General features: G+C 38.4%; 2 protein-coding genes across 2 annotated transcripts in view; one reads left to right on the plus strand and one right to left on the minus strand.

Moving 5' to 3' along the window:
- LOC134804624 (spectrin alpha chain) overlaps positions 1-27947 on the minus strand; it is a 131182-nt gene that overhangs the window by 27349 nt on the left and 75886 nt on the right. The window lies entirely within an intron of this gene.
- LOC134804628 (casein kinase II subunit beta-like) lies at positions 125-17733 on the plus strand. Its single transcript, XM_063777738.1, has 6 exons — positions 125-457; positions 1874-1976; positions 2557-2656; positions 5590-5681; positions 15773-15962; positions 17634-17733. Exons 1-6 carry the CDS (start codon positions 386-388, stop codon positions 17731-17733), a joined length of 657 nt encoding a protein of 218 aa, XP_063633808.1. The 5' UTR covers positions 125-385.

A 27947-nucleotide genomic window follows, 5' to 3' on the forward strand; every position in this document is an offset into this window, starting at 1 on the left:
CTAGAATCAATAGACAAAAGTGTAAACGTCAAACCCGTCAAACAAAACTTCGAAACCGCAACAAGAGGCAACAAAATACAAATCCTGTCTTTTATTTTATCTCTCTCTACGGAGAGAAGAACGTCAAGAACGTCAAGCGTGGCAAAGGTGAGGATTTCCCATCGAGAAATATTCGAAGTTCGGGATTAGTTCAACGTCTCTGAAAACTTTCAAATTAAACTATCGTAATTTGGTATTTACTTACGCCATGTAATTTTAAAGCCTCGAAAAGGACACTTTAATAAATTGTGATTAATCAGGCGTTCGTTTTGTGTTGACACTGACCTGTGATTCTGATATCGGAGTGGACTGAAAGAAAAATTTGGATTCTAATTATTGTAGGAAGATGAGTAGCTCAGAGGAGCAGTCATGGATTGCGTGGTTTTGCGGTTTGCGAGGGAACGAGTTCTTTTGCGAGGTAAGTCACAAATATATTATTCAACTACCCTATACCCTATTTGAATCCGGGCGGTGCCTTACATGTTATTTATTCATTTTGTTAAGTATACTTATTTCAAGATAAGTATATCTTTATTTTAGATACTTAAACAATTATGATTTTTGTGTGGCACCCTAAGTTGGGCTTATTATAATATGTTTGTATGTATATTGTATTGTTTTTGTTTTCTACTTCTATATCCATTCCCTAAACTAAGATGAAAAGAAATAATAATAATAGAACAATGTATGCTCTCATTACAGGAGTGACATTGTTGCTGTATGATGAAACTTAATTTTTTTGCTTTTTTTAAATATTTTTAAATATAGCCTTTTTGTTGTGGCACCCAAATGCTGTTTATTTGCTCTTCCCGTCTCCTCACTGATTGACTGTTAAATGTTTTGGGTGCCCGCTTGCCAGTCGGCATAGGCCTCCTCCAATCTTCTCCATTCGTTCCGGTCTCTGGCAGTGTCTCGCGGTGTGTCTTTTTTGCTTAATATAGATTTAAAAAAAATTGCTTTTTGGTGAAGGAAAACATTATGTAGAACCCAGACAACTCCCATTAACCATGTGAATCCTACTGATTCAATATTGAAATAACAAAGCAAATCTAAATTCAACACTAAATTTAAAACTTAAAAGTTGTTTTATTTCTGGCAAATTTAGGCAAATGCACATATCAAGAGTAACATAGTGCCCAATATAGTGGCAAACAAACACTCATTGCACTGCGACTGCTAACCAACATCCTTAAAATAAAACAGCATACATCCTTGGTTTAATAACAGGTTATTTGTACATTTAACCGGAGCCTGCTTATCGACCATGTACCATCACACTCTGCGATTGTTGCGCCATTTAGGGTCTTAGCTAAATTGGTTGTTCAATACAAAGGTCTCACATTCCATTCTAATTTGAATGTTTATTTCAACAATTATGACTGCTTTTGTCTTGCCAAGATTTGATGTCTGGACCACAGATTATATAATAGTTCTTTCTGGACATTTTGAGCCCAAGCGATATCTTACGTTACATACAAATCGTCCTGCCATTTTTTGCGGGGGGGAAACGTGCACACAGTCGTACTTCTCACTCACTACATACAAAATCCAATTTGTAATAATGACGACACAAATTCATAGAAAATGACATATGTCAAAGACAAATCTTGCACACCTCGATCTCTTTATGTGTACGGATGAGTCACAACACGCACCGCGCAAGTTGTGTGCATGCCCAGTTGGGCATGTGATTCGGCAGAGGGGAAAGAGTGCAAATGCCGACTCCCTGGCGTTGCTCGAAGTCTGGACAGCTAGAGGATAATACACTTTGTCTACTATACACTAACCTTTCAGTCATACTTGTAAATTAGCGAGAGCTGTATATTGGTTGCAGGTGGACGAGGTCTACATCAACGACAAGTTCAACCTGACGGGGCTCAGTGAGCAGGTGCCGCACTACAGGCAAGCGTTGGACATGATACTGGACCTCGAGCCGGGTGAGTTAGAGTAACAAATGAACCGAGTGCTAGCCTTCATACACGGGGACTACATCGACAAGTTCAACCTGACGGGGCTCAGTGAGCAGGTGCCGCACTACAGGCAAGCGTTGGACATGATACTGGACCTCGAGCCGGGTGAGTTAGAGTAATAAAGGTAAAAAGAGTAATAAATGCTAATCTTTATACTTACATGGCCGCGTGCCGCGTAGCATTTATAGGTATAGACACTATTAAGGTACTTTTTCGTACATATTTTAGATTTGTGCGTATAAAAAAGGGAAAGCTTAATACTGTTTATAAGATTAAAAACGTAGACATTTTATTTTTTTAACACCATTCAGTTGATTCAGTAAAGTCCCTGAGAATGTTAGATAAAAAAGATAGTGCTGTTAGCTAGTCTAATTATTTTATCACCCGCGAAGCAAAGCTGCTTCGCATGTCACAGTTTCCTCGCGAGGCGGCTTGCTCTGTGCACTGCTAGGCACCACCTCTGTTCTATCCTTGGAGGGGCTGAAACCATTTCTTTTCATACGTGTTTAATTTAGCCGTTATCTATAGAATTCGTGTACGGTTTTAGATGATGACCTGGACGATAATCCGAACCAGGCGGATCTCGTGGAGCAAGCCTCCGAGGTGCTCTACGGACTCATACACGCGCGATACATATTAACCAACAGGTGAGTATCGTATTTGACCTTTGAATTGGGTTTGACCATTGGTTACATATCGCTTTATGCTGACCAATTAGAATTTCATGTCTGACTTATCGGCACTGACGTCTCAAGTCGTATTGAGACAAGCTTCGTGTAAAAATCGAAGTGTTGGTTGGGCGTCGGGCGCATACATGCTCGATATTGACCGACCGTTAGCGAAGATCTCCGTTAAAGCTTGGGCAACATTTTATGAGCAGGTTCGATTAAATATTTTTTTTTTAAACGATTCAGTTTTACATTTTTTTTATAAATGGTGGAGCCATACATTTATTCATAAAACAACACAGAACGTGCTGCCTCGCGAAGAAATTGCCGCGCTAAGCAGCTCGGCAATCCGGCCGAGGCTCGCGAGGCGGCTCGTTCTGTGTGGACCCGCCTGTTAAATCAAATCAAATCAAATTCTTTATTTCAGGCAAAAAATATACCCATACATAATTACAAACAATAATAACATCATAATAAAATTAAAAATAAACTTAAAAATACATGTCAACACAATTACATTAAAATTAAATTAAAATTAAATTAAATTGAAATTAAATTGAAATTAAATTGAAATTAAATTGAAATTAAATTGAAATTAAATTGAAATTAAATTGAAATTAAATTGAAATTAAATTGAAATTAAATTGAAATTAAATCAAAAATAAATTAAATTAACATTAAAATCACAATAACTATTTACATTAAATTATATACCGTGCCTCTAGATCCCATATGTAGGTCATTCCAGTGCCTCCAGAGTGTACCAGCGGGATTTCCAGGAATGAGCTGAAGCAGACTGTTGGAACTGTCACATACTCGGCGCATGAGGGATGCAGTGCGTTTACGGATTATCGCAATAAACGCGTCCACTCTAGCCTCCGCAAACATCCCCGAGGCGCTACAGTAACGTGGCAGTCCCATCAGCATGCGGAAACCATTATTGTATTGGACACGCAGGGCATTGAGGGTCTTTTTCGTGTAATTTGTCCATAGGCTGCACGCGTAAAAGGACTGGCAAAAAGCTTTAAAAAGGGTCTCTTTGACATCCCTGTCACACCGTGCAAACCTACGTGACAGCATGTTGCACCTTACTGACAATGCCCTGCGCTCCCTTTCTATGTCAGCATCATCCTGGAGGTCCTCGGTGACCCAGTGCCCGAGGTACTTGAACCGTGAAACTCTATTTAGAGGAACACCACATAAATATACAGCAGGAACTGACGTAAACTCCTTTTTGCCTGCCTTGAAAACGAGTAGTTCGCTCTTCTTGGTGTTGTACATCAGGCCATGGGCCACCGCATACTCCTCACAGATCTTTAACAGTTTGACAAGAGCGCTGATCGCCGGGCACAGCAGCACCATATCATCTGCATAGCTGATATTGTTAACAATGGTACCGCCAATTGAGCATCCAATACCCGTACTGCTGAGCCTAGCGATCAACTCATCCATGTACAAGTTAAACAACCTGGGTGAGCTGAGACCACCTTGTCTCACACCACACGTTAACCGGTACATGTCTGAAAACGCTCCCGCCCATCTCACCTGGTTGGTTTGGTTCCCGTACCAATAACGGAAGAGGTTAACCACCCCCCTCGGAGTACTCGTACAGCTTTCAAGTTTGTCCCACAAAATGTCATAGGAGACCATATCAAAAGCTTTTGACAGATCCAAAAAACAGGCAAATATAGGCGTTTTATCATCGTTGTAGTACTGGACGGTATGCTTCAAACAGAGAATCGCACTCTCCGTTGATACATTAGGTTTAAAGCCAAACTGTGCATCGTGCGATTGGACATGTTTTGACAGCAGGCTATCAAGCAGTCCGTCCAGCACTTTAGCGGATACCGTTGCTAGAGATATTGGCCTGTAGTTGGATCCGTCAGAAGCATCTCCAGTTTTATTTTTGGCAATAGGCACCACAATAGTCCTCATGAGATCATCGGGAAGGTAACAATGGCTCATACATAAGTTGTAGAACATTTTGAGTACCCGTGGTAGGTGATCACCTGCATGCTGCAGATGCTCAATGCTGAGCCCGTCGTGTCCCGGTGACTTCCCTCTCGTCATCGACTGTATCACACGTTTAATCTCTTTAAAAGTGAACCGGACAGGCACCTCATTCGAAATAACCTCAGCATCGAGCACCCGCGACACATCTCCCAGTGGACTTTGAACCCTAAACCGGTCCATAAACGAGTTGGCTATATGCACCGGCTCGCAAACGCCATCCACACTTGCAGGGAGACCGGATTTAGGACCTATTTTACCTGTGCACTTCCAGAAACTGTTGAAGTCTTTGGCTTTATGGTGAGTGGCCAAGATTATATGGTGAGAGTTAAAGTTTGTCTAATCTAACAAACCGTTGACAATCGTTTGTCTCTTTCCGTCATTATGACATTTCTGTTTTTTAAAAAGAAACAAAATTTAACAGGTTTGTTAGTGGTTGCTAAGTTTTATGAATAAAGGGGTTTAATACTCCAACAATACGACTAAAGACTAGTCAAGCTGGGCTTGACAACACTGCAAAAAAGGCGTGAACGTGGTGACTTGATCGAGACATTTAAAATCATTCATGGATATTACGACTGTCCAGAACTAAGCGACCTGTTCACTCGAAACCCAAACACGCGCACAAGAGGACACTACCTTAAACTAGTAACCACAAAGCATAAAACAAATATCGCGAAAAACTTCATTGCAAACCGGATAGTAAATGCTTGGAACAAATTACCCTCTGAAGTTGTGAACTCTACAAGCGTGAATCAATTTAAAAATAGACTGGATAAACTATCTAAACAGTGAAATTGTGCTAAGTGAACTATGATTTAGACGCACCAGCATCAGCTGCCTGTCTAAAACGAAATAATAATAATAATATTAGGTAAGTACATATTGTTCTTTGTCAACAGGGGCATAGGACAAATGTTAGAAAAACATGAAGCCGGCGACTTCGGCCTCTGCCCGCGGGTCTACTGCGAGACCCATCCAATGTTGCCACTTGGTAAGTCTACAACCAATATAGTCTGGCATACCAGTTAATCAGTAAAAAAGGTGAAATATTATAGAAACTCTCCAAATGTTGTCTCTTTTAACTTGTGATGATTGCAACGGTTCGTTTGGCTTACGTTCTTTCCAACGCGAACGACGAAGGTGAACTATGATAATGTCGCAGTCGGATCGTATAATCCGCCGTATTACATTACGGCTAGCCGTTTTCAAAAACAGGGGCGTTTTGAAATGCGGCGGTTTAACGAGTAGCCGGATTGAATGCGGCTGAATAAGAATCCGCCGGAATGTATTCGGCGCCATGCGTTCTTCAACACGGCTAGCCGTAATGTAATACAGCGAGTCAGTAGCCGCCGCTTTGACAGTTTTTAGTTCCCATTTTTAACACTCGTGGCGCTGCCTGACATAACAACAACAAACTATGAAAAACGCTGGGGTGTCCATCAAATCTGGAGTTCGTCGGACTGTTTCTTTTCAAAAAACATTTCCTTCGCAACTTAACTAGACGGAGCCCCGCTTCGCGGGGCTCATATTTCTGAGCGGTTTGCCCTTCGGGCATCTGAAGCTACAGGGTACACCAGCCAGGACCCTACCCTTTCCTGCGGATTCACGAGAATTCAAAGGAATTGGCAAAGCCCTGACCCTCGTGGAGGTTACCCGACCTAGCACCCCCACCTAACGAACCAAACCTAATCTAACATTGATTTAGTGAGACGTCCGTGAAAACTATACACTTTGGGGAAAAAAGTGTAGGTAGGTAAGTAGGTTAGGTTCGTTAGGTAGCTTCAGATGCCCGAAGGGCAAACCGCCCAGAAATAGGAGCGGGGCTCCGTCTATTTAAGTTGTGAAGGAAATGTTTTGGAAAAGAAACACATGTAGTGCGGTGGGACCATGGTAAAAATAAATTAAATTGCAAACATTGTCAAACTCCGGTTACGTAGGCGACCGAAAGAACTGGTCACTCTACAATCTAAATAGTAGTACGATGCGGCTAAACGTAGGCCGCCTTATTGAAGAACGTATCGCAATGACAATCCGGCTAATCGTCGAACCGCCGCATTTCAAAACACCCCTGTTTTTGAAAACGATAAGCCGTAATGTAATACGGCGGATTATACGATCTGACTACGACAATAATGTTAGCGATAATTATGTATAAAAAATATATCTTTATTAAAAATAGTAGATTGTACAATAAGCGCATAAAGCGATCTCCTCGACTATATTGCCTCGGATAAAAATGGACATTTATGCCTGAGATATACACTCCACTTTTCACTTCGATTGTGAGTAAAATATACAAAAATATCCAATATTGTAGGTTATTTTACCGTATTTATTCAAGAATAAAGAAAACTGTACTCGGGCCAGTCGGAGGCGCGGGTCACGCCGGTCGGGAGCGCGCGGGCAGGGCTGGCAGATTTTGGCCTTTATTGCTAAGTCAATAAGGGTCATGTCATAATAGAAGATTTTACTTTATGCTCTAGAACATAATAAGCAACTTTATGGGGTGCCCCTTAATACGCCTAACATTAATTGTCAGAATATGAATTCGCATAACAGTTTTGGCATAACATAATTGTGCATAACATTGAACAGGCATAATATTAAAAAATCATAACACTTATTACTCATAATAATGAATCCGCATAATTTAAATATGCATAACATTATTAACTATAACTTTATTTGGCACAAAATGAATTAGCATAATTTAATAAAGCAAGAGAATTAGATGGATCAGGGCAAAACCAACTCGGTTAGGTCAGGTTCACGAGGCTAAGGCAGGATCGAGCGAAACAAAGCGAGGCTTTTGTAACTAATAATAATCTTTTTGCTGTAAACATTATTAAGGCGTAGTAAGTTCGTGTTCTTCTTTTTTTTTAATATTTTTTGTTTTTTTTTAGGTTTTAGAAATAGTTTTCATATTTTGATTTTCAGTGCAAATTTTTTTAAAGTGCATTTTAGACCTATTTTAGTGTGTTTATTATCTAGCAAAAGTCAAAAACTCAGGATTCGAATCGCTGAAGTCCCTAGGGAAAGGCCGCAAGATTGCTAATTAAATTTTTGGCAACCGTATTGTGTTAAAGGTAAAACAGCAATCACCATCAAATAAAGGATTTAATACAATAAAACAGACATAACTTGGGAAGCTTGACCTACGACGCCGCCATTGCGGCGATGCTCATCTGTCAGTCCTTGCCGCGATATAGTGAGGTGACCATTTCTAATACCGATTGTTAGGCTTCACACGCGAAAGATCATTATCGGTTATCAGTTCGGCCTCCTGATGAAAAAAACACCTTCGCCCCCGAAGGTCAGCAATCAGCACCACAGAACTCTTGTCCTCGTACTCCTTGCACCGAGGGATTCGTGACGTAGGTAGCCAGTTGTGCTCAACGACTTCGCTGGACGCGATGTTAACTGTGCTAAAAAATAAGAAAACAAAACCAACCGACTTGGTCAGTTCCACAATTCATCTTCCGATGTTTTAGGCTCTTTAGGCTACATCAAAATGTATTTTCTTGGTGTCATATTCGTAATGCTATTTTATGCATCAAAATTGTCAGATCATTGCGACTATTACGAGCTGGTAAATCAATCTTAATCGTCAGCTCTCAAGTGATAGTTCCGTTATGGTTCAAAACCAGGTTTATATTGTAAATTTCCAGTTTTCTTAAATAAATATCATGTTCTCCAATCGTCAGTTCTTTAAGCAGATATAATAATATTATAATATCGTCAATTGTCATTTTATTACAAAAACTTCACCGATTACTCCTTCCTTCCTTCCTTCTTCAAGGTTCACCGATTAGTCCGACATCCGTAGTCCGATTTGAGTAATTCTTTTTTTTTTGTTTGAAACGAGTTACCTCCAAGTTGGTCCCATATTAATTTGGTTCTTGTCAAGTAGCTCTTTAAGCCTCATCATAATTATCATCTTCCGAACTCACTATTTTAACTTCGCTGATCTGTAGATACTATATAAGTTCGCTAAATCAATTCTTAAACTGGTCTTGCAAAGGTGATCATATTCTTGAGCTCGCTAAGCGTACATATAATTTACGTATTAATTAATTACTAAATTCTTTTGCAAGTAATACTCGCTAAGTACCAGGAATGGGGTTCTCAACAAATTCAAAAATACTCGCTAAGTCACTTTCACGATCTAATAAAGTACTATCTCATTTGGATGAGCTCTTTCAGGCGAATATGTGCGCTCATTAAGCGTTGGTTCAGCTGTGTAAGACACTTTCAGGCGATAATGTGAGCCCTTGAGGCGATCATGTATGTAAGCCACTCAGGGGATCATGTATGTGAGCCCCTCAGGCGATAATGTATGTGAGCCCCTCATGCGATCATGTATGTGAGCCCCTCAGGCGATAATGTATGTGAGCCCCTCAGGCGATCATGTATGTGAGCCCCTCAGGCGATCATGTATGTGAGCCCCTCAGGCGATCATGTATGTGAGCCCCTCAGGCGATCATGTATGTGAGCCCCTCAGGCGATCATGTATGTGAGCCGCTCAGGCGATAATGTATGTGAGCCCCTCAGGCGATAATGTGTGTGAGCCCCTCAGGCGATCATGTATGTGAGCCCCTCAGGCGATCATGTATGTGAGCCGCTCAGGCGATAATGTATGTGAGCCCCTCAGGCGATCATGTATGTGAGCCCCTCAGGCGATAATGTATGTGAGCCCCTCAGGCGATCATGTATGTGAGCCCCTCAGGCGATCATGTATGTGAGCCCCTCAGGCGATAATGTATGTGAGCCCCTCAGGCGATAATGTGTGTGAGCCCCTCAGGCGATCATGTATGTGAGCCCCTCAGGCGATCATGTATGTGAGCCGCTCAGGCGATAATGTATGTGAGCCCCTCAGGCGATCATGTTTGTGAGCCCTTCAGGCGATCCTGTGTGTGAGCCCTTCAGGCGATCATGTATAAAGCCACAAAGGCTATCAACAACCAAGCCACATAGGTTGTCCAGTACCAGGCCCCGAAGGGAAATCATGTATGTGAGCCCTTCAGGCGATCATGTATGTGAGCCCTTCAGGCGATCCTGTATGTGAGCCCTTCAGGCGATCATGTATCAAGCCGCAAAGGCTCTCGACAACCACGTAAAGCCTTAATGTATCTTGTGAGCCCTTCAGGCAACCATGTACTTAGGTACATCTTTAACGTACTCTTGTGAAACCTTGAGGCAACCATGTACCTACATCTTTAACGTACCTTGTGAAACCTTGAGGCAACCACGTACCTACATCTTTAACGTACCTTGTGAAACCTTGAGGCAACCATGTACCTACATCTTTAACGTACCTTGTGAAACCTTGAGGCAACCATGTACCTACATCTTTAACGTACCTTGTGAGCCCTTGAGGCAACCATGTAAACATTTCTGTGAGCCCTTGAGGCAACCAAACTTGGCGGACATAACTTTTCTTTTTCACCACCATGTCTTGACTAACTTAAGGCGACTTTACGCTTACATGGATTCATTTCTTTTATCACGGGCATTAACCTTATTTGTGACAGCATAACAAGTTTGGCAACAATAACAATTTTGTACCTAAGTGTAATAGCCCTGTCGGCGTTATCACCACACGACAACCAACTAGAGCCCTAGAGAATCATTGTCACGCCAAATATATATATTTTTTTTGTTTTCATAATTTATCTACTCTGATAATTACATTAACATGCATACCTCAAACATAAGGTATGTTGCCTTCAGAAACGATTTTCATGTTTCTCTCATCAATTTGACCTTTGTCAACACTAAATAATATAGTAAAGTGTGTGATGTAAAGATATTACCAAGTAGCAAGTATATGAACAAGTAATTTAAAACATTGTTACCTCTAGGCATAAACCTGCTATAGGTACATAACTAATGTTTACCAATTTAACTTACAAAATGTTGTCTAGAATAATAGGTCGCTCAACAAGACCACTTATTTTCTTCTTCTGTCTGAGGTAGCTTTGAATGCTAGAATGATCTGCGTAAGGGGTATGTATCACCAGCCAACAGTAGGTATGCCTTAGCACACACAGTAGTTCAGTCACACAGCATACTATTCAAATATTATTTGTTTTGTTTACTAGATGGTTTTTAAATGTACCTATTATAGTATCCATCCATATTAATTACTTGATATTATAATGTCTTTGAAAAATTGCAAACAGACAAGACATAAAGAGACATTTTATAAGTCATGCCAATTATCAGTAAAGTAGGCATAGACAGTATGGTTCATTTGCATAAAAACATCCAGAAACTTACTTCAAGTAGGTACTTGGTGAAACAACATGTGTTAATAATATTGACCATTACTGTAAACTTGTAAACTTATGTGCCTCATTCAATTGGATAACTTTAGTAATAACATCTGCAGTCACTTCTCATTGCAGACTCTTCTTTCATTGCAACCCATTTCAGCTGCAGTTCAGTGAGGAAGAGGACTCACTTCAAGCAGCCGCACCGCCACGAGCCGCAATATCCATTCTAGGAGTCATATTGACTTTATAATAACACATGTCATGATAATACAACATTTAACAAACAAATTGAACATGTTGACTCATTGAATATTATCACTTCACACTGTTAATTTATCAATCATTTACTTTAGGTAATTAAGAAATAACATTATAAAAATCATTGTTTCAATATGAAGCCATACACACACACAAATAACATATTAATAATTTTAATTGTTCTTGGAAGTACCCATCTACATGGAGCACACCATCAATAGACTTCAATTCCTACCGGCCTAATTTTAGCCAGTTAATACTTTTACTACCGGTCAACCAGTTTGCCCACAACCATATGAACAAGCCGCCTCTGTGAGATAGATATCTCATATCTAACAATATTGGCAAGCTCTGCATAACTAATTAGAATTTAGTTTTCAGCCCTCTTAACATGACACAAATTTCATTCAATAACAAAACGTTATTACCTACAATTCAATTCACACTTACAGGTTTGCATATACTATAACCATACCAGTTGTCTCCACTCAATTTGTTACTTCATCTCACCGCTGTTCTCACTGCCTCCTGCAGTGCATGTGCAAATTCAACGTACATGCTACTTCAATTCTTGGGCTTGCAATCCACCTGAACTTGTATGGAATTATCCACAAAGCACCGGCCTAGTAAGCATGCTAATCTGCACTATTTCATCTGAGAACATGTCAACAAATATCCATTAGTCAGTGTCAGTACTGTTACACTACACTCATTTTGTTCATTTAGTACATCTAGGTGTACATTTTTTACCACAACAAAGTCTCCAATTCGCTTTTGAACATGCAAAGTATGTGCAGTAGCTTGTGTTAAAGTTGAATTATTAGTAAGTATATTTTACCACACAAGACCATACTTCATTCATAACCAATAGTTGATTACATAATACACAAACACATAAGAACCATACACAGTAATTTATCTCCATGTACTCACTTTGCAAAGATTAGGCAATTTGCAGCCACCAACATAATGTTTGACATGAGGGTCATTCCATAATAAACGCTACCAAGGGTTCAAAAATGAAAAATAGTTTAAGAAGTCAACACTAACCTATTTCCATAGAAAACATACCAAACCTTCATGTCAGAAAAAAAAACCGGAAAAAAATCTATTTTTACATGTTTTTCATGTACTTGATCGCAACGTTTAAATGATAGGCGTAAAACTAATTTTATACAGCGATATTGGCAAGACTAATTAAAAAGAAAGTAACTGTAAACTGTTACAAATTTCCCGCAGTTATTTCAGGTAAAATATCGTAATTTTATAATTTGTCTTTAAAAATATTAAAAAGCATGGATTAATCGGTTTTTAGAAGAGTATTCTAGACTGTGGTCTCAAAGTAACACCCGAAACGAAAAAGAGATAAAAGTATGTGTAACTTTTCCCGTAATTAACTATAGCCAAACATGTTTTGCCAAAGAAAGGCTATGATGTGAACCTATGCAAATGTGTAATAGTTGTTGTTTTAACGTCTGCTTTAGTCGTATGTTTTAAAGTTTGAAGTTGTGTAACACCCGAAACGTGTTGATCGTCCGCCTGTCATTCCCCGGCTTTTCTCCGTGATGGTTAGTGCTAGAAAGCTGCAATTTGGCATGGATACATAAATCAATCATGGCGACAAAGTAGTAACACAAAAACTACAAAAATAATTTTTTTTTAGGTTTGCTCCTGTACAAAATATTTTTAATTTTTTTGCGACTTTAATCCTGTGATGTGGGGTGTCGTTGGATAGATCTTTCAAAATGAATAGGTGTCACCATCAACCATTTTTTGATTAAGTGAATATTTTCGGTAATATTCGCATCGAAAGAAAAATAATTATGATATCTTCGAGAAACAGTTTTTATTGTTAAGATTAATGTATTTTATAATAATTCAGCATTTATTACTTATGTTTTTAATCGAATTTATTAAAAAGACAATAATTTCAATAAAATGAGCCATAATTTCGTATAAATCTGTCTTAATTTCGTACTCGTAACACCCGAAACGAACCATGAGTAACACCCGAAACAGGTAATTTATTTTATTAAAATTAATTGAAAAGTGATACTAAGTGTTACTTCAGTGTTTCAGTAAACTATACTAACTATTATTACTTGACATAAATAAAACTGGAGGTTACTTGACAAAATTCGCTAAATTATGCATTTTGGTACTGATGGTCAGAAGGTATAGACCAATTCCTGTAACGCCCGAAACAGCTACTTTTTAGTGATTCTCTCGTTATTGCTCTTATACTTTAATTATGTGTGTACAGGAAAAGAAAATATTATCAAAGTAGTAGATGAATCAATAGTTATAACCTCCTAGTTCCTGTTACAATATCGAATAAAACCTTATTTTAAGAGTTCAAGTGTAACACCCGAAACGGTGGAATGACCCATGACTAGGTCTATAAGCATTTTATTGTGGAGGACTGTACACACAAAACAGTCAAGTACTTACAGCAATACTTTCAACCGATCATCAGTAGACCTTATGTTGTTGGAATAAAGTTTACAAACTGCAAGTTAATAGTGTGTATATGAAATTGTCTGTGACATTTTAAATTCTTGCCTCATTTAGCTAAATGTAACTCAATTAATTAATAATCAACTCTAGTCACCTCTATAAATTTCTAAAGCTATACAGCTAGTTACACAGTGACAATTCATTTCATATACCTATATAGGTAGTCCAGATAATCATCTTTTGATTTACATGCCCAGCAACAATCTAAGAGTTGCATTTATCTTACCGTAATCTAATATAGCAGATAATATAATACCACTGCATTTTATGATAAATTAAAACATAACCCAACAATTTATTCAGTACTTATTGCATTAACACAAGTCATCATTTATGATCTCCAAATATTATTTATTATTAAGCCACACAAATATGTTGTGACACCCCACTAGATTTCATGTGCCTAAATTTTACCACAGTGAGTGCACAAGCTTGGATGAATCCAATAAAGATCTTTATTTCTATTTTCTGCATAGCGCATACTATAAAATATCTAACACACTAGCCACTTCAATGTTCCTCATAATTGGGTTGTAAGTAAAGAACCATGACAATGATTAAATCAATTATTTCAGATACCTACTATTATTTTCTTTTTTCACTTTTGAAATAAAGGTGATTGAATCAATGGCTCGTTTACTCAACCAGTAAACCGGCCAACTTATTTAGTCACAAGTTTTATAAGCGCTATGAACATAGAACACTGCTATGGAAATTACTGTATTCTGACCACTGTGAGGCCAATTAGATGATATTGATTGATGATATAATTGTAACAATAGCCTTGTTGGGTTGTCATTTCTGTATAATAATTCTATGATTACTGAACTCCGCCGTAGCCAAGAGTGACCAATATTTATTTGGCATGAGTAAGTAAGTATAATATTTCATACTTGCCAATTATAGTAATGATTTTAACTTTTTGAAATGATTACATACTTTCTCATACTATGTGGATATGTCAACTTGTGATTTTACCTTAGATTTCTGATAAAATTAAATATTTATCACACCAAAAGTTCACTTACAAAACTATTCACAAAACTACTACAAAGTTACACCATTGTAAGTCACACGACTGTAATATTTTTCCCAACAAATTGGAACGATAACTCATAGCTTACCATACATTGTAATCCAATTTAACATGGATTATCTGATCACAAACTTGACCATAACTCAAGGTCACGTACACAATCTTGATGACGTGTAAACTGATTAACAGCTTTTTAGTATAATCGTAAAGCCTTATTACGGCTACAGAAACTATTTATGTCTGTTATTCAATGATGATTGATGCGAATTCAATTAAATAATTATGATAAAATAATGCAGACCGGCATTGTTTCCATGGCAACCATTGTGTGGTTGAACTACATCATTTAACAAAGTAAAATGTATTGTGGACGGAAATTACTTATCGCACTTCTGAACTGTTAAAGGTAAAACAGCAATCACCATCAAATAAAGGATTTAATACAATAAAACAGACATAACTTGGGAAGCTTGACCTACGACGCCGCCATTGCGGCGATGCTCATCTGTCAGTCCTTGCCGCGATATAGTGAGGTGACCATTTCTAATACCGATTGTTAGGCTTCACACGCGAAAGATCATTATCGGTTATCAATTGTGATATTTGTGATCTGAAAAAGCGCTACATTTACTTAAAACTTCGTTCTCTGAACCTACTGAACTTTAATAATTCGAGCCGCTCAGTCTACATTTTTATTTATTTGCCTTTTATATTTAAGTATACCATTTAATAATTACGCAAAGTAACTTTATGCTTATTATATTTATCCCAAGTCACCGTTATGACAATTTACATTATGCGCATTAACATTATGCGTACTCAGTTATACGGAATAATATTATGCGATTTAGGAATTATGCGTAACATACGTTATGCCAATTTGAATTAGGAGAATTACGTTATGCGAATTAATATAGACCCAACTTTATGTCGTCTACGCACGACTTAAAGTCGAACTTTACGAGCATGAGAAGTGAAAACACAAATTTCGTGCAGGTTTATCAGACGTCCGCGGCGAGGCGATGGTGAAGCAATACTGCCCCAAATGTATGGACGTGTACACGCCGAAGTCGTCGCGGCACCGGCACACGGACGGCGCGTACTTCGGCACCGGCTTCCCGCACATGGTGTTCATGGTGCACCCCGAGTACCGGCCCAAGCGGGCCACCGTGCAGTTCGTGCCAAGGTGAGGTTTTTTGACTTCGTCTGCGTGGTATGATGATGATGGCTGATAAAGACTACCCTAGCTATGGGCTTCTCCGGGCGTCAAACTATCTCCATACACAATTTAATGTAAAGCGGTTTCAGCGTATTACATTTATAATATTAATAAACCAAAAATCAAAATAGTTTATTGATACAGTGAAACTTATGATTAAACAAGGTTAGGTAAACTTATTCTAGTGAAACACTGCTAAAGTTGTTGCAAGATATGAAAATGGCCAGTGACACCTGCACTAGGCTATGCCTGTCTCGCAGGATGGCACTTTTCCTAGTTTGCCAGTTTTTATTGATTACATTAGGCGCTAAAGAATTCACTACTATCAGCTAAATTAACAAAATGCATACTACACTACAGTCTAAGAGTACTAAGTATACTACAATTTTTGCATCTACAATGACAGCAACTTTAATGAACAGGAACAAATATTTGTGATAAACACACAAATAAATGCCTTAACCAGGATTCGAACGTCATTTCGACGTCACAACCGACTAGGCTAGGAGGCCGTCACTGGCACCCATATGACATATGTAACACCCCTAGAGTTGCAGGCGTCCATAGGCTACGGTGACCGCTTACCGCCAGGCAGGCTGTACGCTTGTTTGCCACCGACGTGGGATTAAAAAAGTAATGAATAAATACTGATTTAAACTTTCACGATTATTAAACATTATCAAACTGCACAACGGGACTTAATCGCGTATTTAAGTTTTAAGATTTACCTCCGACGTTTCGAGGACGGCGTTGTCCCCGTGGTCTCGGAGAAGACTGGTTCAAGTTGACATCATCATCTTCTAGCCGCGCGAGTTTTTCGAACTACCCGCACTTGGTCTTGTTTATCAGTTTGAACGTTTTGCGCACTAGGGATGTCACTCTGTCGACACACAACACTAACGATATTCGATTTATCGATTGTCGATATTCGTTTCCGCTTACATTTACTAATGACTGGATTCCATCTGGATTTGATCTTAAAACCCTCGTCCCGATTAAAATGCAATGTTTTTTGATTTCAATGGCTTCACGCACTTTTCTACTGTAGAAATGGCGATCCGTGGAAAGGATTTTAGCGTTATGCACATAACCATATCCATATGTTGTTTTTAGGAACATATCGCAGCTGTCAAAAATCGTCAGGTGAACAAGTCTGCCGTGGCTGAGCATTTGCTGGAGTCAGGACCAAACCACTGGATAGAGCTGCATAACCCTAAAATCCTTTCCACGGATCGCCATTTCTACAGTAGAAAAGTGCGGGAAGCCATTGAAATCAAAAAACATTGCAATTTTAATCGGGACGAGGGTTTTAAGATCTCATCCACATGGAATCCAGTCATTAGTAAATGTAAGCGGAAACGAATATCGACAGTCGATAAATCGAATATCGTTAGTGTTGTGTGTCGACAGAGTGACATCCCTAGTGCGCAAAACGTTCAAACTGATAAACAAGACCAAGTGCGGGTAGTTCGAAAAACTCGCGCGGCTAGAAGATGTTGATGTCAACTTGAGCCAGTCTTCTCCGAGACCACGGGGACAACGCCGTCCTCGAAACGTCGGAGGGAAATCTTAAAACTTAAATACGCAATTAAGTCCCGTTGTGCAGTTTGATAATGAATAAATATTTGATTGTTCCAGGTTATACGGCTTCAAGATTCATCCGCTAGCGTACCAGTTCCAACTGCAAGCGTCGAGCGTGTTCAAGACGTCGGGTAAATCCCTGACATCCAAACGTTAGTCACTTGCTTCTAGTTCCTATCCTCCTAAGGCCCAGCCATACAAATGAAAAATGCAAAATTTGCCACAAAAATTTGAACCTACAATGTAGGAAATAGAGTTGATTTTGCGTTGTTCAAAAATTGAACGAAACATAGCAAAATCAACTCTATTTCCTGCACTATTGGTTCAAATTTCAGTGACAAATTCTGGATTTTTCATTTGTATGGCTGGGCCTTAGGAGGCTATACTAAACTACTGGTTCCAACAAGACCAGATCCAACTCCAAGCCTGTAGAACTTCTACTTCGAGTAGAGACGTGTACCAAGGTTAGTCACTTGCTTCTAGTTACTAAACTACTGGCACAAATCAAGCCCCGGCGGACCTGGCCTTCCAGCACCTTCGAGATTGTGGTTACCATTATTTTTATATGCTTTTAGTTATGCATATTACTGTTGCAATAGGGATGGTAACTGTCAAAGTTGCTTATAGATGGCGTCAGCATAGGTTTTTGTCTGTTTTTAGTTATGATTGCTCTAAAGGGCTGCCTAGCATCCAGGCAATAAAAAGGAAAGAATTTGACACTCCTAGTAGGAAATAGGGTGGGTCACTCGTGTATGGAGAAAAAAAAGTATTAGTTATCCTTCGGGCACAGTTACAAAAAGTTGGGTTATAATGCCAATAAATAGTATTTCAAATTATTCTGTAATCGGAATTCATTTTCTGCCTCCGGATCCATTTCAAAGTTTTCATATAAATATTGTTATATTTTGTATGGTCTGCGGAGTATACTTATGTATCGTCTCTTTATTCAAACTTTAGCTAAAAACTTATACCATTTTTAGCTCGAAATAGCATGGTAAAGGTTCAGAGCCAATAAATAAATAAAAAAGTACTAAAAAGAAACATTTTTTTTTTCATAATGTCCATACATTTAACAAAAACTTTGACTAAAATCCGGAGGCAGTAAAATTAAAGCTAAAAATAAAATAAAAATATGTGCAATAATTAATTACCAAATGGCACCTTTTTAGGGCTCCGTACCCAAAGGGTAAAACGGGACCCTATTACTAAGACTTCGCTGTCCGTCCGTCCGTCCGTCCGTCCGTCCGTCCGTCCGTCCGTCCGTCCGTCCGTCCGTCCGTCCGTCTGTCACCAGGCTGTATCTCACGAACCGTGATAGCTAATAGACAGTTGAAATTTTCACAGATGATGTATTTCTGTTGCCGCTATAACAACAAATACTAAAAACAGAATAAAATAAAGATTTAAATGGGGCTCCCATACAACAAACGTGATTTTTGACCAAAGTTAAGCAACGTCGGGAGTGGTCAGTATTTGGATGGGTGACCGTTTTTTTTGTTTTTTTTTTTTTTGCATTATGGTACGGAACCCTTCGTGCGCGAGTCCGACTCGCACTTGCCCGGTTTTTTTAACTGTGCCCCCTATTAAATAAAAAAAAAGTAAAAATGACCCACCCTAGTAGGAATGACAGTAGTAACATATGCTGGCGCCGTATGTAAAGTCTGACCAGGAATATATGATCACGCGCCATGTTTTGAATGGAATTTCTATGGAACAATTTTTGTCATACTGTACTGAACTGCCACGCTATACATGAGAATAACAGCGCCCTCTTGACAATGATCATATATTACTGTTCAGCCTTTAAAAGACTTAGATCGGCCAACTAAGTTGTTATTTTGACTGAAATCCTGTAGTTTTGAGGTACAAAATGATCTCTACACACGTATTCCCTCAACGTAAAAACGTGTTTAGACCTTTTTGAACATCTGGTTCGCTTAGCTACTTCTGCTGCTGATGTCCAATGTTCCATACATATTTTAAAACTAATAACTTACAATTAGCTTACCCTATAATTAATTACACATGAGCGATAGAGATAGAAACAGGCGGATATATGTACGGAATTGCTCGTTATGACCGTCCTTTCTTTATTACATTTAAGTTACTTAACATAATACATATCAGCTTCATGCAGCTAAGACTTCAACCGGTCTAGTTAACCATAACAAATTCTTAGCAATCTTCTCAGTTAAGCGGTTAGGTACCTATAGTAGTACGTGTCTGTCCGATCGCACAATTAGAAAATAACCTTCTAAACTATTCAGCTGAACCCCTAGTGTAAATTTCATTGGATAGCGTGACGTGACGTACGCGTTTGCGTTAACACATTCACTGCCCCCGGCGCACATGTGCGTCCACCGTCTTACAAGTTTGTTCCTAGGCCATGCCCCCTGGCAGTGAACGCGTTAAGTCCCATTTTGAATCGGATTTTGAACAGCGCGCCAAGAGGGAGGTTATGGAAACTCTAAATCCCATACAAAATGAGACAACGCAAACGCGTACGTCACACGCTATCGAATGAAATTTACACTAGGGGGCTGTCCATAAATTACGTCATTGATTTTTGACGATTTTTCACCCCCCCCCCCCCCCCTCCTATAGTCATCCAAAAATCATGCTTCAAATGACCCCATTTCCTCCTACTTTATGCTACCGTCATCCGATGTCCAGACCCCCCCCCCCCCTAATTTGAAATGACGTAATTTATGAATAGCCCCTAGGGGGTACTTACTCTTACCCGAAAAGTCTTCACCTCTAAAGTTTTGCCATAATAGTATACCTAAATACTTCTGTCGAACTTGTAACGACTAGGTATAAACCTAGTCGTTACAAGTGCATTTAATATTGAATAGTTTTGAGCCTCGGGTATTTCAAAACAAAATAAATTCATTGATATGTGTTAATTTGTTTTTTTTTTTACAATCTCATTGGTTTATTTTCTGTTTCAGGTATATACATAAAAAGAAATACTAACTTATCTATACAATAAAACTAAATAAAAAATAAAAAGTAATACTAATTAAAATTAAAAATATTTCTATGTAATTGGGCCCCTTTGACATGGTGCCGAGGACGCTGGCAGCATTTCCCCGCTGTATTGCGATGCTAATACGTTGTGCGAAAAAGCTGCCAGCTCTTCGGTCACAAGTGTAGTGGATTAGTTCTTTAAAAAATTGTATCCAATAAATTTATATCCAATTACTTACATTGGTTCAAATTTTTCATCCAATTTTTCTTATGTGGTGAAATATACAGGGTGTAAATGTAAATACGAAGTGTATTTTTTTGTTTTCTTTTTTTTTAATTGTGCGTTCGGTTTCACTGTCATGTCCTTCTTCTTTCAGAAGGCGGTCGAGCCAGGCCGTACAATCTGTCGAAGAGAAAAATACGCCTCGCGCTGGCCGTCGTCGCGGCAACTCTGGCCGAAGTAGGACATGACGAGTGAATCTCTATCTCTGTCTCTTTTATCTGTTTTATACATCGTAGATCAAGATCTGACGAATGCACCGTTAAGTCCATACAGAACGAGCCGATTGATGCGCGATTTGGGAAGACTTGCCTCGCTATTGTTTGTTTCGAGTAACGAGCGAGGCATGTCTTGGCAGACCGCGCAGCAATAAGTTACATTACAAGTTTTGATTAATAGTATAAGTCGAGCAAGTTTTTTCGAGGATCAAATGTCTATATGGGAAAAGTCAGTAATGACAGTCTAAGTCTGATGTTCGTACACAACGCACAAAACGCCCCTTATATTAGTAAAAGGTACGTGATCGTGACGTCACTATTACGATCACGAAGCTGTCGTGAAATATTGCGTTTATGAATATAGTTCATTTACAATTTACCTATTTAAATAAATTTACAAATTTATTATTAAGGAATCGAATGGTAACCATTTGTCTATTTATTTAGAAAGTATTTTTTTATTAATTCGCTCAGTTTCTGATAAACTAGAACTTTCTCATATCTGATTAATTAGAATTTGGTCATCATCGTCATCGATATTTCCACGCAACGTGGCTCGTTCGGTGTGGACCACTTTATTAGCGCTAAGAACGCACGCTATACAATCTGTACACAGTACAAAATGTTCGCGACCAGTTAGCGATTGGTTCGCAATGCTATAACGGTGCATTTGCTTGATCTAGCTGCAGTTTACTACGTTAAGTTACTAACTACTGAAAACCTCAAATGGAGACTGAATTAAATATTTTAAATGTTTTGTTACATATCTTTAAATTTATTAATTGAAATAAAAAACTCATTCGTATGTTTAGCATACTTTAACTTGGTCGACAGTTATAACATAGTTGCATAATACCTATATGCTGTTTATTACTTGTATACTAAATAAAACTATTATTATTTTTAAGCTAATTTAATGTTTTATATTTATTTAATAGTGTTGTAATAAATCTATTCTCCGTAAAAAATAAATAAAAAAAAAAAACAAATATACTTTCGATTTTGGTCAAAATGTTTTCAGTAGTTGGTGTTAGACGTTGATTGCTATACTATCAATACAGGGTGCTTTTTTGAAATGGCAATGTATATCATGGGCCATACGTCTGTTATTTTATAGAAATGTCTTTACAATTTCTTAATATATTTTGCTGATTAAATAAAAAAAATATCATTATGGGTTAAAACCCTGGCTGTGGCTTTGCTTACCCTGTATAATATTGTAGTTTGCTTCCAGAAAATGTATCTAGATTATTTTATATAACATAGATTGCCTAGCTTGCTAAATACTTATTGTTGGGTGTTTCCATATTACCTAAATAGTAAAGTAATTAGTACTTGTAGATTATTTATTACATTTGTAGTCTGATGGTTCATATTTTTGTTAAAAATATATAAGTTCGCTACACACCTACAGCCTAGTTTATAAATATGTATACATTTTTTTACCTTAATCCATTGCAATAAGAAGAAAAAATGTATATGCGTGTCTTGCTCTGAAACCATGGAAACTTTCATTTCGCAGCCAATATAAATGTCTAATCCGTAATATGAATAATCTGATTAGTGTTTTGTGTGTAGCACTTAATTGTTTACTATGTAGAATGAACATTGCAGTTCAGACGTAGTGCATAATTATTTTCCATCGTGTTTTCTCGGAAACGTTCGTATTTGTCATGCTACTTCAGTCAACGTCAGTACTTTTTGTACCGAGATTGACTGAAATAGCAAGACACGTTCGTACGTTTCCGAGAAAATACGATGGAAAATAATTATGCACTACACCTGTACATAATATTAATATTAAAGTGTGAGCTCTATTTTTATTTTCTTAAAAATCTGAGAATCGCACTAAGCTCTAGTAAATAAAGAAATGGCCAAAACACAGTGAGAGGAATAATCAGGGTCAAAGAAATTTATCTATCGTCTGTCATTTAATCAAGTCAAATCAGTCGTTAGTCTGCACCAACTTCTTTATATTTATACAACGTGTAATGTATAGTGTGTAGCTTTCAAATAGAGCTCGACGGCTAATCCTATTGTCTAATTGTTAAGTAAAACCGCACGTGCTACTTACCTGCAAAAAAGGGTCTTAATTATTCTATTTGGCACCTGAGCGCGGGCTAGTCCAAAGCTCAAAAACCCAGTGTAGGTGCGCTCTCCGATAACGCGCCTTTGTTACTCATCTCGATGACACATTTTAGACTGGTTCTGTAGCGTTCGACTCGCCGGCACTCAGTAACCGAAGTATATTTTTTATGCAGGTGGTTGTGGCACGTGGCACGAGCGGTTTTACTTATCAATAGACAATAGGATTAGCCGTCGAGCTCTATTTGAAAGCTACACACTATAACAACAATCTCTTCCAACAGGCCATGTGTGTTACACCTGATACATTAGATCTGTAAGATCAATACGGGTAAGTGTAACTGCCCTTCTTACCGGGGTCTGTTTAAACATTAACCCTTTTCCAAAATCTAAATGTATTCCAATTAATCCAACCTTGTCGATTCATATGAAGACAAGTTACATTTACCGAAAGTGCAATCTAATTATTAGATTGCACTTTCGGTAAATGTCCAATTACTTGAACTTTAAATCGGTGGAAATTTTATTGGCGCGTATGTGGTCGATAAACCGTACTATGCCTGGAAAAGGGTTATAGTTCCTTCAACTGAGGAGTGTCTTTTCAAAAGGGTTTGTTTTTGTATGGTGCTCATGGATAAATAAGCCCTTTTGAAAAGACACTCCTCAACTGGTCACTGTGAACTTGACTGTCTAATTAGGAACGATTTGATTGGTTATGGCTAGGCTGGCGGACAATGATGATTTACTGCATTATTAATGCGAATGAACTATAATTACTGATTAGTGCGAGTTCATACATTTGCTACTAAAACGCAAGAAGTGTATGAACTGGCAATAAACACCGATCAATGTGTAGACAGGCCCCAATATGAAGGCCAGTCACATTTACCCCGCACCTACACTTACTCGTATTTACCTTACAGATATTTTTCGAGCTAACGACGTGACTTTAACTCTTAAGTTATATCTTGGTCGATCTCATGTGGCTCATAGGTAAAACCTAAACAAATATGGCGTCAAAAATATCGGCCCCGAATAGTTTCCACCCTGCTTTTGTGATCTCAATGTGATACTCATTAATGTTGTACAACGTATTTAAAATTGCCGTGATCTCTAAATTTTAGGATATACGTATAATTAAGCACTTTATGTATATAATTAGTAGATTAATTTATTGTATACCTAGCTACAGCAGGCTCTCGTTAAACCGGACGGGTAAAAATTGGCCGTTGACGGATTACAGAGATTTCCCGATTAAGTACCTCGATTTTTGAGATTTTTCGCCTAAGGTGCAGTTTTTTAGCATTAGAAAAAGTGTAAACAATCTTCACATGTCTTTTTATTGAAAAATATAGTTCAGCTGTACCTACAGTCAGCGTCATATGTAGCATCCAAAGTATTCAAATATAGATGGTCAAGCAAATCTTGTCAGTAGAAAAAGGCGCGAAATTCAAATGTTCTATGGGACGATAACCTTTCGCGCCTACATTTTTCAAATTTGCCGTCTTTTTCTACTGACAAGATCTGCTTGACCCAGTATAGTTCGGTACGCCATACAAATAATATGGTGTACCGAACTATTTGAATACTTTGATGCTACATACTAAACGACGCTGACTGTACTTAAGTATACCTACAGTTAATATGTAACAATTATGTAGCAAGGATATACACGGTGGCTAAAAAATAACTGCATTCCCGTGGCCAGGGAGGTTTTGGGATTATACTGAGCAACTTTTATTATGGCACCAACCCCGAAATCGCGAAAAAAAACATTTACCCTCCCATAGAAAATGGACCGCCCAAAATGTATGAAGCAGCCAAATTTTTATTCGCGATTTCGGGGTTGGTCCCGTAGTAAAAGTTGCTCAGTATAATCACAAAACCTCCCTGGCAACGGAAATGCAGTTATTTTTAGCCACCCTGTATATTTACATTGTTTTGGTTTCATAAGTAATAGTTACTAATTTATTTAATATCTAATGCTAAAAATACGAGGTATCCTTTTAGGAGCCGCCCCCGTCAGCGTGACGAATATATTCACCTAAAATTCTGAAATCTAATAAGGGACTTAGCTCCCAAATTCTCTTAAACACCCCTTTTTCATAACTCTTTATATTATTAACACATTCACTGCCAACGTTTTCGTAGCGCTACGCTCGTAGCCGATCCCAGCGTTTTCCCGCATTGTAGAGGAAAGCGACTACGAACAGAGGGTTCCCGGCACTCAATGTGTTAATAGATTTATACTACATAACGTCGTTGCGCTTTCCAAATCTGATATGTGTTCGATTTTTGATGGACAAATAGGTACCTAGCAACGAAACACATAAGGTATTAATTCATTTGATTGAAACCTCGCACATATCAGATTTGGAAAGCGCAACGACGATAATATATTCTTGTTTAATGTAATATAGTAGTGTCTTTTTTACATTTCCGTCATGTCATTGGATATCGATTGACCATAGTTCAATTAACCAATGTCAGTCATCACTGTCATCAGCAGAAGTGTATAACGGAAAAAAACAATATAGCACTAAAACAAGTTCTATTTTTGTCTTTTAAAAAATGTCTCAGTAATAAATGTATTAATTAACATTGTCTAGAATTTTCTTTACCTATTACTATAGGACCTAGTATTTACCAAACGGCATGGATACGGTGACAGATGTCATCTCAATTCTGTAACTCCCTAGGAGGTTAAGAAGGTTAAGTATAGATTTTTCACTTTTTTCACAATCCATAACTCCCGCGGGAACAATATAGGTCTTTGTCCTTCAGAACACCTGCATGAAATAACATCTTTTCGAACAAGGGTGATGAAAAATATATTTTACAGTACATAATGGTACTATTTTCCCGCACTAGTGCGTAAAATAGCACTTTTCGTGCGATGTCAAAAGTTAAAAGGACCATATGTGACGTTCCACGGCAAAAGGTACCTTATGGCGGCTGGCGCTTACGTCGCATAGCGCCGCAATAATATTGGAGCGACGTTAATAATAGCGTAAGCGCCAACCGCCATAAGGTACCTTTACCCGTGGGACGTCACATATGTACTGTAAAACGTTGTACGATACACGTGCGATTAGGTAATTCGCACGTGCATCGTACAACGTTTCCTCTTTTCCGCACTAGTATCGTAAATAACTATTAAATGTGCGTATGACCTACTTAACCCTTTTTCTGCAGAAGCGAAGTCCGGCAGCAGTGCGAAATAGTCCCGCCGTCCCCGCTAGAAGACGCGTCGCCCTACTTATTCAATAAATTCTATTTAATGTATAAATATTAAGGTAAATAAAGTTTATTTTACGTTACATCTAGTTTTTTATTCGTATTTTTTCCTATTTATCGCAGAATAGATAATATAGTAATGGTAGAATAGGTATACAGAGTGCTCCAAAAATACGTTGATAATGAGTTTTTAGAAATATTTTTTTTCTTACCTACACGACTGAAAAAACCGACTTCTAAGTTCCGTTCTGCTCTTTTACAGTAGTTCCACTTCACCAGATGGCACTTTATTGAATACAAATTGCTTGATTGTTGATGAAAATATAAAAATCGCCATTAAGTATGTGTGCCTATAAGCTAAACGGAACCAGCTTGGAACTAAATACTTTTGAATCAAAAAAGTACCTACCTGTTATCCAAATCTTCTTTTTTGTAGTCGGTTAAAAATACCACTCTAAGCGCCACTTGCACCATCCCACTAACCCGGGGTTAACCGGTTATACCGGTAACACAGTGTCAAATTGTACTGGTAACCTTTGGTAACTTCAAGTTTAACCGGTTAACCCCGTGTTAGTGGAATGGTGCAAGTGGCCCTAAAGAGTGATAAAGTTAACATCTTAACTTATTTCTCGAAGTAACTGCATAACTATTTCGTACCGGTTCTAGTTTTCAAACAGCCCATTAAGGTAGTTCAAGAGAAGCAGGTTGTGGGTACGCTATTAGCTTTTCTCCCAGCACCGCCTGTGTCTCGAGATTCAGATTGTCTCATTTCCCTAATTTCGCTTAACTTGGCTCCTTAAAATTACAATGAGACATCTACCAGCCAACCTTAGGGCATAACAGAAAATATTGTAGGTAGGCGCCTAGGCGGTGCGGTGCATTTAAAATCATGACAGCAAAAAATAAGTAAAGTATTGATGTCATATAATATTACTTACATTAAAATGTCAATACGTAGCCGTGAACAGGTAACAAACAGACAGACGAGAGCTACTTCGTACTAATAATCATCATCATCTATTTAAGAGTTAGACTCTTGTCGGTGGAGCGATTTCCATGCATGTCGGTCCTCTGCCTTCTCCTTGACAGCCTGATACGACACGACGTTGAGTTTTTCCTTTACTTGATCTATGTACGTTCTCCTTGGTCTCCCCCTCCGCCTCGTTGCCTCAACTCTCCCTTCAATGATATTTTTGATAAATTCGTCGTGTCGTATCAGGTGTCCAAGCATCTTTCCTCTTCTGTTTTCAATGGTTCTCAACAAACTCCTCTTCTCTCCTACCATGCGTAAAACCTCTTCGTTTGTTTTCTTCTCCGTCCAACTGACCTTTGCCATTCGACGCCAGCACCACATCTCAAAAGCCTCCAGCCTTTCTCTATCACGTTGCCTCATTGTCCACGTTTCGCTTCCGTACAGTACTAATAATACTTAACATAATATACATATAATGCATAAGTCAATCGCGATAAGCGATAACCGATTACTGACAGTTTAAATCGAATATGTGAATGCCACAAGCTTATATAGTAGTATCAGTAGTATCACTTATCATTAGAATCGCCGATTACCGTTGTTTTGAT

Source organism: Cydia splendana, chromosome Z (assembly GCF_910591565.1).
Source record: "Cydia splendana chromosome Z, ilCydSple1.2, whole genome shotgun sequence".
Classification (NCBI taxonomy): domain Eukaryota; kingdom Metazoa; phylum Arthropoda; class Insecta; order Lepidoptera; family Tortricidae; genus Cydia; species Cydia splendana.